We start from the raw sequence: 14,860 nt of genomic DNA on the forward strand, positions 1-14,860 counted from the left end.
TGATGGCTTCTTTTAAACCAAGATAATTTAAAATTGTATGGAACAACAGAACTAAACAGAACCAAATTAAGGATGTTAAAGTGTTTATTTTAGGAACATTGATAAAAATAACATCTTCAATACTGTACATTGTTTAATGGATAATATACAGGAAAGGAGGTTATTTAAAGTGTACAGAATAAATGGGCACTTACATTAGATTGGGGTGGGGGGAGAAGAGCTCTTGGCTTACATCATACTGGTAAGCTAGTAAAAATGCTCAATGAAACACCTCTATGAAAAGAAAGAGGAAATAAATCACATTATGGAAATATCAAAAGAACAATAGAAGGATAAAAAAATACTGCTTTCTTACGGTACTGGGTCTGGCTGGGATGGAGGTAACTTTCTTAATAGCAACCCATATGGTGCTTTGCTTTGGATTTGTGGCTAGAACAGTGCTGATACCACCCCCGTGCTTTGGCTTTTGCTGAGCAGTGCTTGCACAGCCTCAAGGTTTCATTTTCCCCCACTCTGCCCACTCCAGCAAGTAGGCCAGGGGTGGGCAAGAAGCTGGGAGGGGACACGGCTGGGACAGCTGGCCAGAACTGACCCAAGGGATATTCCGGGCCATACATCATTATGCTCAGCAACAAAAACCTGAGGGGAGGGTGGGCAGAGGTCTGCTTCTGGCAGGTGGCAACTACCTTTGCATGACTTGTTCCCCCTACCCTCCTGGAAACTGTCTTTATCTCAACCCAAGAGTTTTCTCGCTTTTGCTGTTCCCGTTCTCTCCCTCATGCCACTGCCAGGAGGGACCAAGCAGCTGGGTGGTGCTCAGCTGCTGACCAGGGCCAAGCCTGGTGAACTGCAGAATTTTACCACCCTTTTTTTTTTTTAAATTTTTTTTTTGAGTTTTTTTTTTTTAATTATACATTAAGCTTACAGAAGAAAGCGGTCACAGGGTGATGTTTCTTCTTAAATTTAGGCACACAGAACTATGTTTATTTCAAGAATGACCTTCTCCCAATTTCACTAACTGAAGTAATTTCTTTTTCACATCAGTGATATATCCAAAGTACATATTAACATTTCCACAACTGAGTTCAGTTATTCAAAGACAAATTATTCTCAACCCTTAGACATTACACTCTTGAAGATCTTTTTCCAGAGGGAAAAAAAGCTCCACTCAATTCCCACATTATGGTAGCACATAAGAACATGCCCAGTGTATTTTCTCATCAATACCAACATCAGCTACTTCTGCTGTGTTAAGCTGTGCTTCTATGTTGCCTTTTATTTTTATTAAAAAAAAAAAAAAAAAGTAGGAAAAAAAAATCTTTATTTAGGAACATGGGAACAACTGTTTAAGTGGCAGTTAAAATTGAATTCAAACACATGATTGTGACTATTAGCCTTCTACATCAAGTAATAAAATACACTTTTAAGAGGAGGAAAGATAGTATCTCACATTTAAATGTCACCATAAAAAAAAAAAAAAAATCAGCAAACATTTAAACAACCAAAAGCATTTATAAAAAAAATCAGTTCTATATAGGCAGAAGAAGACAGAAACACATATTTCATGAAGTCTTTATCCACTGCTAGTTCTGGAGTTCCAGCTCTAGTGGAAGGTGCTCAGCTTTATTCATTCTCAAATCTGCTGTATGGATTATCAGAATCCTGGAGAAGACCTGTAAAATAAAACAGGACTGCATTTATAATTTTCTTACCAGTATTTCATAAAACCCTTAAGTTACTGACATCACTGTAACAGGTACTCCGTATAACAAAACCAAAAGTCTTGTAATAGCTGCTTTATTACCCAAATGCTAAAGTGTAATAATAAATCGAAAGAGTTCTTAAGCACTCTTATTTCTCAGACTATAATCATGAATCGGTATTTCATTATTTAACAGAGAGAGAACATTCTTCTATGAAAAATTCTTACAGAAAAAAAAACATTTCTCATTTGTGAGGTATGCCCTACAAAATGCATTTGTGAGAGAGTCAAGTCTATAAAATCTAAGCATAGAGATGGCTCGGGAAGAACAGATTCAGACTGGCCAGTTTATAAATTCAAGTTATTGTATGATCATCATCCTTTTAAAATGTAAGATGCAGCTACTTTGATTTAGTTCTACTTCAGTTATCCACAACCATCTGTCACGTTCAGCCACTTACAGCATTTCTACAACAGGACAATAATCTCTAAGAACAAATGAAGATCGCTTCTACGTGCACTAAAACCTCCAGGGACCAGAACAAGGGCATCACTTAATCCAGGTTGCAGTATGTTTCCATCATGAAGATTCTTAATGACTTTACCAGAATACTGTCACAGAAAGCATTGCAAAGCCATCCAATTATGCCAAGTGTCTGGATACGCATACCGTCTTCTGTAAGGGTTAGTTGAGCAATCGCAGTTCCATACAGCAATTATTTCAAAGAGACTTTAAACCACACACCAGATTTGGGCTAGGCAGAAGTGCATACTGAAAATAAAAGGGAGTCCCATAAGAGTCTAGAGGCTGACCTTTTGTTGTGAAATAACAGGAACACTACCACTACCTTTTCTACCAAGATTTTTATACTGATGTCTGGCAAGCCTGGACTCTTCTCTAGTTCATTTATTTAGGGCATGGAGGCAGAAGACAGCTAAGCCAAGCAACCCCAATTCACAAATGTTGAGATTCACAATAGTGGAAGAGAAAGATTACACTAGTCACTGCCAAATCCTGTAAGAACTCCCCTCAGACCTTCTCATACCATCCCTCTTTTCCACATGCACCTGCACACAGATACTGAACATTCACTGTTCTATCTGAAAGTCAAAAGGTAATGGCACTAAAGGCAGACTATACTTTTGTCTACCTTGTTGCAGTTGTTGCACTTCTTTTGAACTGCTAGGTTATTTTAAGATGTCAATCCAGAAGCGCAACTGCTTAGTGCTGATTATTGTATCAGTAACTGCAATTAACTACCTGATAGGGAACAGCAAATATTAGGGAATAAGTATGAAAAATCCTATAATTACTTAAATTGACAAGATCACAAGCAGTCAATTTGTAAAAAGTTAAAATCAAAACCAGCCCTCATACGTAATGGCCCTTACTTGTCAAAGAAGGGGTAAGCCAATCAGATTTATAAAGCTCCAGCCAGGTAACATGAGATACAGTCTGTTTACCTGGTATAGTACCTTGCATCAAAGGTACTACCCCTTTCTGTAATAGCTTTTAGAAAAAATAATCTTTTAAGCATTTGTGCAATAAGAATATGGTTAGATGACAGCATTGGCAAGAATTATCTACAATATTTTGAGATCTTGAAATTTTTATACTTTTAAACTTTTAGAAAGCAGTTACTTCTCAAATTTTAATCTTGCCTTTCATGCATTTAAACAAAGAGTTGTAATACCTGTTAAGTCTAGTCTAGCTGACAAGTAAATTAACACACAATAAAAAAAAAAAGCTCTTATCCTTGGCCTACCGTTCAACCTTTAGTGCCTTCAGATAACATTCCTGCATTTATATAACCCTAAGCCAAATACAGAGAAGAAACATTTACTTTATTTCCAGACCACCCCCCGCTCCTTCCTCCAGACATGTTAATACTTTGGCAGCTAGGATCTATGGGTCCTAATATATTTAGTTACCTGAAAGACAACTGAACAGTCCAATTCTCAAAAATTTTTGCTGTACTTCTGTATTTTACCCCTTCCAAATACAAAACATCTACACAACATTTACAGAAAATTAGCAACAGTACTAGAAATTAACATATTTTTATTACAACTGGCATTGTATAAACTCCCTGCGCTTACTAAGTTTCATTTAGAAATCAAGGCACCAAACTTCAAAAAATTATCCACAAAGGGGCAAGAGGTGGTACCAGATTCCCCCCAAAAAAATAACTTAGGTTGCATACTTCTCTCTATATAGTCTGGAAAGTGCTTATTATGTCTGTCTTATATTTCATTCAAGACACATACGTGACACTTCATAGGTCTGAAAGTAACACAGTAAAACACTAGACACTGTTCTCTTACAGCTTGAACAGCTGAAATCCAACAGAAACAAGGTTCTGCATCCACTAGTGCCAATTTCAAATTAATCAGAGGACAGTGTAAGACTCCTCATAAACTTTTCCTATACCATTCTGAGGAGCAAATATGCTTTTATCTGCCCCTGCCCCAAAACACTCAGTCAAAAGCCATTTTAGATAACTAGTCCTCATCTTTCAAGTGAATGTGTCATTTCTACTCATTACTGCAAATGCCATTCCCAGTAGTACTTGCTTTAATTTGACTGAATTATGTTTAGGAATGAACAGATAAAATTACCACCAGTCATGCATTAGTATGTTTAACTTAGAGTTCTCTGATCTGTTTTATCGTACAATACTGGAACTAAACAGGCCTTAAGAACTATGGGTCAATCCAGCGTATTATTGGTCATGACTTCAGAAATTTATCTCCCAGGAAAGAAGGTACTCTAAGAGAAATGGCAAGCCCTCCTTCCAAATGAGGATAACCACAGAGATTACAACATCTGATAGACCTTGCTCTCAGTCTTGCTCTCAAATCTGCATCCAGTGTTTAAATGTCTTTTATCCTCAGCATGCCAAGTACGTCATAAGATTACATTAAGTGAGAAGAGGGAGACAGCAGCTCATCAATTGCACCAATTCTTACTGAAGAAGTTGGATCAGGCTCCAATAAGTGGACAAAAGCAATCTAGAGAGACATACAAAAAACAGCACATGACAAAAAGCTCCTGTCAGCTGCCACAGCTGCTCTTAGCCATGACACTCAAAGAGAGGAGCTGCAAGCCTATGCTAATAGGATAGCATGTCTGGTTCAACTAAAGCTCATGTGCTGCCTTGAACCAGACGCAAGTTGTCTCTCAACTGTTTCCCATTTGACACAGGAGTGATTACCCAACGTATAATTTACACTTACAGGTTCAGAGAAGCTAGATGTTTGTAGGTTCAGGCATCTTGTTTGCAATAAAGTCCATTACATGTTACTGCTGAACTTGAATATTGACACACAGGACACTTACAAGAATTTCTAGCAACTTACTTCTATTTACCTTCATTTTGAGGTTAATATTTGACCTACTTAGCAGTATTTAAGAAACACTCAAAAATTTGAAAGGTATAGTAGTCAAGTACCTTTCATTAGCTTCTATGAAGTAATGAGGCCTCCTAATATGTATGAAATGACAAAGCAATTATAAGAAATGAATACCTCTTTCCAGCATATGCATTTATATGATATACTATGCTAACTACACAGCTTCTCAGTCATTGAGATTTGACCCTCATCACATATCACCACTGCCCAAAAGTAGAATTAACAAGTGAAATACTTACAAGAGACTATATACACTGCAAAAAAACCCGAACTAGTTTGTGATATGCTGCATATCTTCACCCCTTATTACACTTCTCTATTTTTAACCCCCAAATTAACAACTTTATTCTTAACACACAAACTAAATAGCTTTAAGTGTATAGCAATACAAGGTTTCCCTGCTTTGCATTCAGAACACTAAAGAAGGTCAAGATAAAGCATCTATCTTGAACAGAAGGAACATTTACTGTGACAAACTACTGAATATAAAAATCAACGTCTCACATAAAATAAAGGAGATAGGATTACATATCATTAAGTTAGCTGATCAAAACCTTTGCACAACTGAAGCAAGTGGTGTGGAAGCCCAAAATCATCAAAGGCAATAATTTTGTAAAAATGAAGAGATAGAACTCTTCCACTAATACCAGGCAAAATCATGAAATAAATAATAAAGCAGCTTCTCACTAATGCTACACTGAACATACAATAGCAGCAAATGCAGTAGCAATTAAATTGTAGTTCCTTTGTATAGTACACAAGCTGCAAAGTACTCTGAATTCTACTTTAAAATTTTCTAACAGTCAACATATAATTTGTGCAATCATATTGCATTCATATATGTGAGCAAATGAAAAATACTATCAAATTGTGCAACAAAGAAACAATTCAAAGTGTGTATTCCTGGTTGCTAAAGCTCTCTATTGCTTCCAGTGCTCCCAAAGGACTGCAGCTAGAGTGACACCTGCAATGCATTATAAATGTGTAATTACCATTTAAATGGGGTAAGGAAAGCTGGTGGATGAAATGGGAAAAGGCATTCCCTTAAAACCAACCAAATACTGAAATTTCAGGCATGATCATCTTAATCTACAGAGTCAGGTTAACAAAGTCATTGTCATTCTGCCACTCGTCCATGCCTACTTAACTGAGAATCCTCTCTGCAGTGCATAAAAGCGTAAAATAATCTAGTGTCTCCATAATTATTTGCAGCAATTTTTATTAGATTATGTTTAATATGCTAACATATGTATTTACTAGGCAGAGGAAAATGAAGACAGAAGATCCAAGGCTATAGCAAGACTTACTCTATTATGTCTCCCTGAATTATTCTGACAACCATTTGTCTGTATGTTATCAGAATATAAACTATATACATCAGCAATAACATTTAGGTATTTCAGAACTTATACATATTTTGTCTTTCATTTTTCCTCGGTTACGTACATCCTTTCAGTATGTGCCAACTATTCATGTAAGAGTTCGGTTTTTCTTCAGGACAAAAATGAATTATGAGAATCCAGGCCTCAAATGGATATATCTGATAATACAAATTAATCTTTGAATATTCAATAAAGCAAACCTGTCAATAAATAAACTTTATATAGAAGTTGGCTATTGAAATTTAAGTTTTATAGTTGAATTATGATGTTTTGCAGGTAGACTGCACTGCAAAGCATAACTGCATGAAGAAATGAATATGCCTGGCTCCTTATAAGAAGGTATGCTTTCCATGAACACAATGAACATATGAACTTGTTTCTAATTAAGTCATTGATAGACTAACATGCTTCAAATGGAGGCAAAATGACACTAGCTCTCATACGACTGTATGCATAGTATAGCTACAAGCAAGATTTGTTGAATTTGGTGTATGTATTCCAGAGGCACAGAATTATACAGTTATATTCTCCAGGAAACTCAAGTACTCCAACATGATCCAACAAAGCATTCTGCAAAGGTCTGAAAGTTAAGCACTAAAGAGAGAGAATCGTCTTCACTAAAATGCAGGACCATCCAGAGACAAGTGAACTAGTTTTACAAGCAGAATATAACTGAATGCAGCCTTCTGAAACATCACTTAACCCCAATGCAGTGCTTCGATACGCTAACTGCTATACTGAATTCAGAACCTTGTTCACTCCTCTTAGCTGCACTGCCTCAAGGAGACGCAAAGTTATATGTATATCTGTACAGAGTGCTACATGGTGTTTTGGAGACATTGCCATTGTCTTAAGTTCTTCACCAGATCTATCCCAATGATTCAAACTTGTTGAGATTGACTCTGAGGTCACTTCCAAGAAGAAACAAACACAAAAAGTGTGTTGTTTTATGTTGTTGTTTGGATATTGTTGGGTTTTGTTTTGTTGTTGGGTTTTTCTTTTTTTTTTTTTTTAATATCTGGACTATTGTTGTCAACTATTCAAATAAACCTCTTGAAACTGAATTGCAGTTGGGGTACACGGTCAGTTATCCTATAAAATACCACAGGACTGAAGCTCATGACTAATGTTTAATAAAAATGACTTCTAGTTTCTACAACATTCTTCCTCCTGCAGCTCAAGCTTCACAGTGAATTTTTCCTCTGTTACAGCAAAGGAGCATACTTTTGCAAATGTTCCAGAGGCAGAGAATTCCCTATAGAGATTGTCTGTATTGCTTCTGCATCAGCCAAAGGGCAGGCTACAGATTCATAAAGGCATTCCCAGACTCTGCCAATCAGTTTAACAAGAGGATGAAAATTAACAGTTTTGAGTGACTGTTCAGACCCCTAGAATCACCTTCTCTGACATTAGTGCAATTTGCATAATAAAAAGTGCAGCATAGTTTTAGCATATGTCTCTGAATACACAGTACTATTAACCCTATGAACAAATCAAATGAAAGGTGCAAGCACAAGCACTGACAAGCCTAGATAATAAGAGCCTCCTAAACAACACAGCAGGTCCTACAGTCTTGCGATACACTTCTCCTACTGGACCTCGGCTCCACTTAAAGATGACAACAATTTTAATCCCTACATTAGGCTGCATCCTCCATCCTTCCTTTTTAAGCTTGATTTAAAAAGCTTGCTATCTGCTAGTCAGTCTATCCTCCTTCAATAATGATGAGTCTACTAGCCAATTTCAACTAGATTCGTTTATCAAGTTCAAGAACAAACAAGCAATGCCCCCCCCGCCCCCCCAATCAGTACCCTTACTTAGGAAGACAGAGAAAGAACTGCTTATTTTGATCAATATATTTAAATGCCCACCCCAAGCAAACACTCCATCCAGCACATAGTCTCTTGCCCAGTAGGAGAGTCAGTGCAGGAAGAGAATAGCAACATAATAGTGATGAGATCAGGTGTTCAGGTAACAGAAGACATGCATCAGTAGGAAACTGGGCTTGATTACTTGTGCTGCTCACAAAGCAGCTTGTTTCTGCTGTGAATTTTAATAATAATTAGGAAAAATAAATCAATTTAGATACTGAGTATCAAAAGAAGACTACTACATACCATACTTCTTACGTATTTCATCATGCTTCAATTTTCTTTCATGTTTCCTGCAACAAATAAAGGCATCAGAAGAACATTCAGATTGTTTTGAGCTGCAAGCAAAATATAATTACATTTGAAAGAGACAACAGCGTTTTTTAAATTAGTATGCAATTACAAATTTTAAAAAAAATTATCAGTTATATATCTTATCGTTCTATATATAGTTTATGTATCCATAAGATTCCCTATAATTTCTCACTAATCAATAATGTCAAAATAAGATATATTTGCAAGCAGAAATAAAAATATTGTTTTTTCTATAGAGAAGTAATGTGTCCACATATATGTACACATACACACAGAGGTATTCGTCTATACATAAGAAGCAATGTGCAATAGTGGAAGATTGCCTAATGCTTTCCAGCAGGGAGCATAATGGTAAAATCTAGCTATGAATATGGTGTGCTTCAGAATCCTAATTCACTATAATAGTTCTAAAAAGATAAAAGGTATATTACTGTTTTGTTTAAGCAGTACAGCAAGTATAAGTGAAAACTACTAGTTTCTAAAATCCAGCATGGCATCCATGCAGAGAATAAGTTAAAATATTGTGCTATATAAAAATTGGATGCCTCTAGTTATGTTGTCTAATGATAAGACAGTTTTCAAGGCTGTATCTAATATTGCCAAACTTTAATTATTCACATAAACCAAGTGTCTGATGAGTCCATTTTTTCTTCCCCTTCCTCCCCTTTGCAAAGGTGAAGGGGAAAAAAAAAAAAAAAAAAAAGGGAAGTTTAAATGGAAATCATTCTGCCATTCCTCAGATAATTTTCCTATATTTCAGAGGGAACATCTATTTTGCTTAGTTTAAAAACAAACAAAAAAAGCTTCTACACAACTGTTTCACTAGGTTGATCGAGGATCTATATATTTTGAGGAAAGAACATAGAATTTGGCAAAACAATGTTCCCCTCACAAAAAAATACACTGTTTGTTGCCCCTATCAAAATTCAACCCAGTTAGACAAGTTGTGACTTTCACCCAATTCTAATTTGCACATATTCAGCAGAAAGCTGTTAAGCACTGACAGCTTAATTCACCAAAGATCCCATCTGCCCTATGCATATTCCACCTCCAAACAATTCCTACTGCTAATCAGATCCTGTGTGTCCTCAGAAGCAATTATCCTGCTTCCTACGGAGCTGAAGGGCTGAACTGGCCTTTCCCTGCAACTGCGCTTCTGGAAAGCATACAGATAAAGCATGATGAGAAAACCAAACAAGAAAGACTGACTCAAAACCTTCCACTATTATTTCCCGGAGATACCTATCTCCCTTATACCCCTTCCACTATTCAGCCCAGGCAGCAGAGGAAACAAAGCCACCTGGCCAAACTGCAGGAGAAGGAACTGGGGCATCAGGGTGATGAAATGAAATTCATGTAGAGGAGGAAAGTCAGGACTGAGAGGTTGAAGAGAACAGGAAGAGGAGTCAAGTTTACCTATTGAGGGTAACCTGACCACAGAATTCCTTTCTGTGTCACGTAAGAGGAAGGCATTATATGAGGCAAGGGGTCTCAGGAAGAGAACAGAGATTCTGCTTAAAGCACCCTTCTCCTTTATAAAGCCAGTCCTTATTTCTGCATAGTTTCCATGGGACATCAGGTGACCTCAAACTAGGTTTTTTCCTGGTAGTACTAATGGCATTTTCTTCACTGTTTTGCATATCCTGTCTGAAATAATGGAGACTCACTGCTGCAGTTTCAACTGAAATCTCGGTACTTAAGCAGTCAGTCTGAATCTGCCCTCAACACTGAAACTGAAGGCACTAAGCATCTGCGTAAGAAGGGTAAAGGCAAGTGGGGGAGGAAATCAGGCTGTGTAGGCTTTAAACCTCAGAAACACTTTAGGATACTTCCCTAGGCTATTCAAAACAAACCACCAAACATCTAAAATGCTTACATTGTTTAAGTTTGAAGGGTAAAAGCATTAATACTTGTGAAACATAGGAAATTTGACAGGCAGCCACAACTATATCATATCACCCATGACTAAATCCTTGTACAGTAGATAAGGCTTAGGTATACATCAACTGAGAAGAATCATACACAATTCTGAACAGGCAGTCACTGAATCAGCCACCCAGAGGGGGCTTACTGCACCGCTCACATCTTACATTATGATCAACTGAAGTCACTTTACAGTCTTCTGAGTCGGTTCTGTTTCTTAATACTACCACTATTACTCCATCTAAATCCTTGGCTCTTCATGCAAGTTGTCCCCACTGCTGTAGCCGAGAAAGTATTTTTCCTAAGACTTACAATTCACATCATAATTTTCCATACTTGGTTCTTTACAAATGAACTGTGATCCTTTCTTTCCCTGTCTCCCCCTTACCAGTACACTACCAAAGTATACTTGGCAGTTTATCTCATTCAAGATCTCATTGCTTTTCATTGATTTATCAACTTATAATTTACAAACTATGATTTCTAAATTATATAAATCTAACATATAAATGTACCATGTATTTGCAGCTGTAAATAATTAAATGAGTGTACAGAAAAAGACTCACTACTTGATGCTATCTTTAAAAATGATTTTTCATGTTAGAGATGACATGAAGTCAAATAAAGGACTAAACCTATGCAATAAGATCCTTGTTTTCCTTCAGTATTAGTCAAGAACTGAACTCCAGGTTTCCTTTCCCTCCTGCCCCTCACTGTTAGTGCAAACTCTACAAATCAGCAGTGATTTTCAGCCTTCTCAGTGACAGCCAGTTTCTTCCTTTTGAAGACAAGCAGAGGTCTAATGTCATTACCCTTACTCTTCATTCTAACAGCCACCTAGGTATTCCAGAAAGACACTTCCTAAGTATCCATAATAAACTGAATTTTAACACAAACAAATTTTAAACTTACAAAGCAGACTTCTACTGTGTACCTGAAAAGCCAGAAAATACTAGGTGCTGCAATTATCTTGAAGATTGCAAAAATCACACACTACGCAACTTGGGCATCTTTATTTTTACCATTCACTAATGGAACCATGAAATGAAGCTCAGGCTAGTCCTGTTCTCCTTCCATTGCCAACTGATCTGAACAGCTGTATATAAAGTAGCTGTATCCCACAGGAAAAAAAAAAAAGACGATGACAGGAAAAAAAAAAACCAGACAGATACAAGGTCAATGCTGTGCCTATTTTCCTCCCACAGTATTTATCTGAATATCTATCCCGCTGTTTTCAGAAACTATGTGAAAACTTTACAGATTGTAGAAAGGAAAGACCGCACAGTACAATACAGTGTTTTCCTCTGCAGTTTGCTGGTCAAAAATGGCTTGTTGAGACTATTAATCTGTTCTACAGCCTGCTACTAGCAATTCATCCTCCTAAGGACTTAAGGACTTACAGGAAGCAAGCAGCAGGTAGGGTGAGGTGTTCCGGTTGCTGGAAGTGGCCTCCTCCTTGTGCTTTCCCATGACCCAACCAATCCCCCCCAGCCACACAATGAGTACGCATGTTCAGAACATGGGAAATACCCCAGGGCTGCTGCTAAGCTCTCTCCTGCAATTCGAACAGCTTCTCTGTTTCACAGACACGCTCCTGAGACAAGCTAGGCAGGAGGGCTGCTGCTCTAAGGCTGCAGCAATCATTCTGGTGGAACAGTCGGCTCCCAGCGATCCTTGTTCCTAGGCTTAATTCAGGAATGGAGTTGATCTCAGCTCTGCATTGCTAATTGCCTGGTACAACACCACTTGCTCTGTGTGTGCACAGAAAACCCTATGCTCCAGAAGTATCAGACTTCGTACAGATTAATTGTACCAAGAATTTAAAGTCGATACGCAAATCACAGTGGAAAGGTTATGATACACAATCATCCCCTATGCACCTGGTCACAAGTCTTTGCTTTATAACAAACATAAATAAGTGTTGATTTAACTGAACAATGTAGCATAATATTAAGGATGTGCATTTCACCACAACAAGGCGCATGGTTTTGACACACAACAAAATATTGATATTCCTCACAGGATCCCTTCTTTTTAGAAGAAAACAAAAGCATTACAGGAGAAGTTACCTTCACACTAGCACTCTGCCTGTTGTGCCATGACTAGTTAGAGGTGGATTAACAGGTGGAAAATTTCCCTTTTTTCTGATCCACTGCAAGTCTTCAACATCACTTATCTGAGAAACTGCATGGTACGAGTATGCATGAGTGTACTTCCTAAACTGGCCACCTATTTCTTACCCTTCTGTGCACATTCAGGCATGACACTTTCACCTCACAAATTAAGATATTTAGGAAAACAAATTTGCATCCATTCTCTTCTTGGATAAAGTTTGACACTACCTTGCAATGGTGAAAGGGGAAGTGTTGCGTTCTACTCCACCCCCAAATAAATGCTTTCTTTGCTTTTCTCCCATCCCTGGATTCATGCTGTCCTTGCATCCTGTGGGTCCCGGCAATTTTATGGATACATACTGAGACTGTTCACTGAATTCACCCAACAGAACAAAAAAACTCAAAAACCTCACAGAAACATGAATAGCTTTTTGCAAAACGAATTTGGCATAGCATAGAGCCAAGGAATGTTGTGCCTTGGGCGTGAAAGAAAAGTAAGAATGCTGTTTCCATCAGCAGCTCACAGTTACATCAGAAGTAGAAGGCCTTTACAAACAATCTAAAGGGTTAAATTAGTGGCACCATTACACTCAAAAATATACATTTTCAAGACAGTAATTTAGCTCAGCTACACTAGGAGACATCTAATTCTCATCTTTCCCCTGCAGAAAGTTACTTTTAAGCTTATACTTTCCTAAACAAGTACAAATGCAGAATACGCATTACTGCAACAGTAAGTCTGAAAAATAAAATTTGTGCAGAATAAAGAGAATTTGTTAAGTTTAAAAGCTACTAAACTGTATTACACGCCTAGTAGAAAAATGAAATAGATATATTTAAACTGCCAGTATGTAATAGCTCTAAAAAAAAATATCAAAGTCACAAAACCAAAACTAACCATTCAAGCTTTGCACTAAGTCAAGCTCTGAAAAATTCTTACTTGTTAAACATTCCCAGTATTCTAATTCTTTCCATTGCCAACAATTTAGGAATTTTGTACAAGGCTAAAGGATCAATTTAACCCATTACAACAGAAGCTATTCTGCTTCCTAATTTCACAATGCCTGCTTCAGAGCCATAACCATTGTCAGATTCAGGGCAAACAGTTGCTGTGTTTGCTTATACAACCTGGCAGTTCAGAAACAGAAAGCAGATTTGCATGGAGTTAATATGAGGGATTCTCCCAGCTCCTGCCAGTCAGAGACATGAGCGACAGTAGGCACACCAGTAAGAGAACTTTATTGGCTCCCACTTTTGTGCCCAGCCAGAAACATAATCTATCTGAGGAAATGAAGCATGTTTGCCTACCTACCATGTCTTCTTATGCACATTCGTAATAGAGAAACTTAATGTCTTCGTGCAAAAGCTCACCAAGGGGTCTCATCTGGAAGCATGCCTTGCTCCCTGCAGTCCCTACTCATATTAGCAATGAGTGAGTTCAGGAGAAAACAGCAGGCATCAGCAAGGCAGTGAAGGTTCAGCTCACCTGTTACTTGGCAGCCAAGCATTTAGAGAACATGACCAGGAAGAGGCAAACCTAGGATTAATTTCCTTGACGGTCTGTGGGTATTCAAACCCACTCCTGACAGCTCCAAGCCTAGCATTAGTTTGGTTAGGACTCTCCTGCTGTCTTGCTGAAGCTAATCCATGGTGAATCTCCAAAATAAAGACCATGAAAGGAAGTACGATTCAAAAGGTACAATGGGCTTGTACCAGGTATCATGGTCCTACCTACAAAAACTGTTTATCTAAAGAATAATGTAAAAACCATGAAGAGTCACTGGGGAACTAAGCTATAAAAACCTACATCTGAAGGAATACTGTTCCCACTGAGAAGCACTGTATCGCTGCTGACTCTTGTACTTCTTCCTATACTGTACTACAGCTTTAACAGAAAGGATGGAAATGTGGGATTAAGTCTAAAGTGAGATCTGAGTCAAAGTTTTCCACTTCCTGAGCAAAATTTCTAATAGGTGTCTCGCTACCAACCTCTCTACCTTTCCCAGCTAGATTTTAAAAGAAAAAGAACCAGTTACCAAATGAATCCAAAAAGTGGTTTTCACCTCTGAATCCCAGCCTCAGTTAGGCATTAACTCATGCCAAGACAGGCATCAGTCCAGGAGAGACTAGGCAAGACTT

The 14,860-nt window shown here is 37.7% G+C and overlaps 1 protein-coding gene across 2 annotated transcripts in view; it reads right to left on the reverse strand.

Moving 5' to 3' along the window:
- Positions 1–1,388: 1,388 nt before the first annotated feature.
- Positions 1,389–14,860, reverse strand: part of PTTG1IP2 (PTTG1IP family member 2) — a 31,177-nt gene continuing 17,705 nt past the window's right edge. For both annotated transcript variants that reach the window (XM_082328903.1, XM_082328902.1), the window contains exons 6-7: positions 8,616–8,662; positions 1,389–1,673 (exon numbers count right to left, since the gene is read on the reverse strand). In XM_082328903.1, coding sequence (XP_082185029.1) covers positions 1,624–1,673; positions 8,616–8,662 — 97 coding nt within the window. In that variant the 3' untranslated portion in view covers positions 1,389–1,623. The remainder of the gene's footprint in view (positions 1,674–8,615; positions 8,663–14,860) is intronic.

This window comes from Platalea leucorodia (assembly GCF_965183815.1).
Source record: "Platalea leucorodia genome assembly, chromosome: 1".
Classification (NCBI taxonomy): Eukaryota; Metazoa; Chordata; class Aves; order Pelecaniformes; family Threskiornithidae; genus Platalea; species Platalea leucorodia.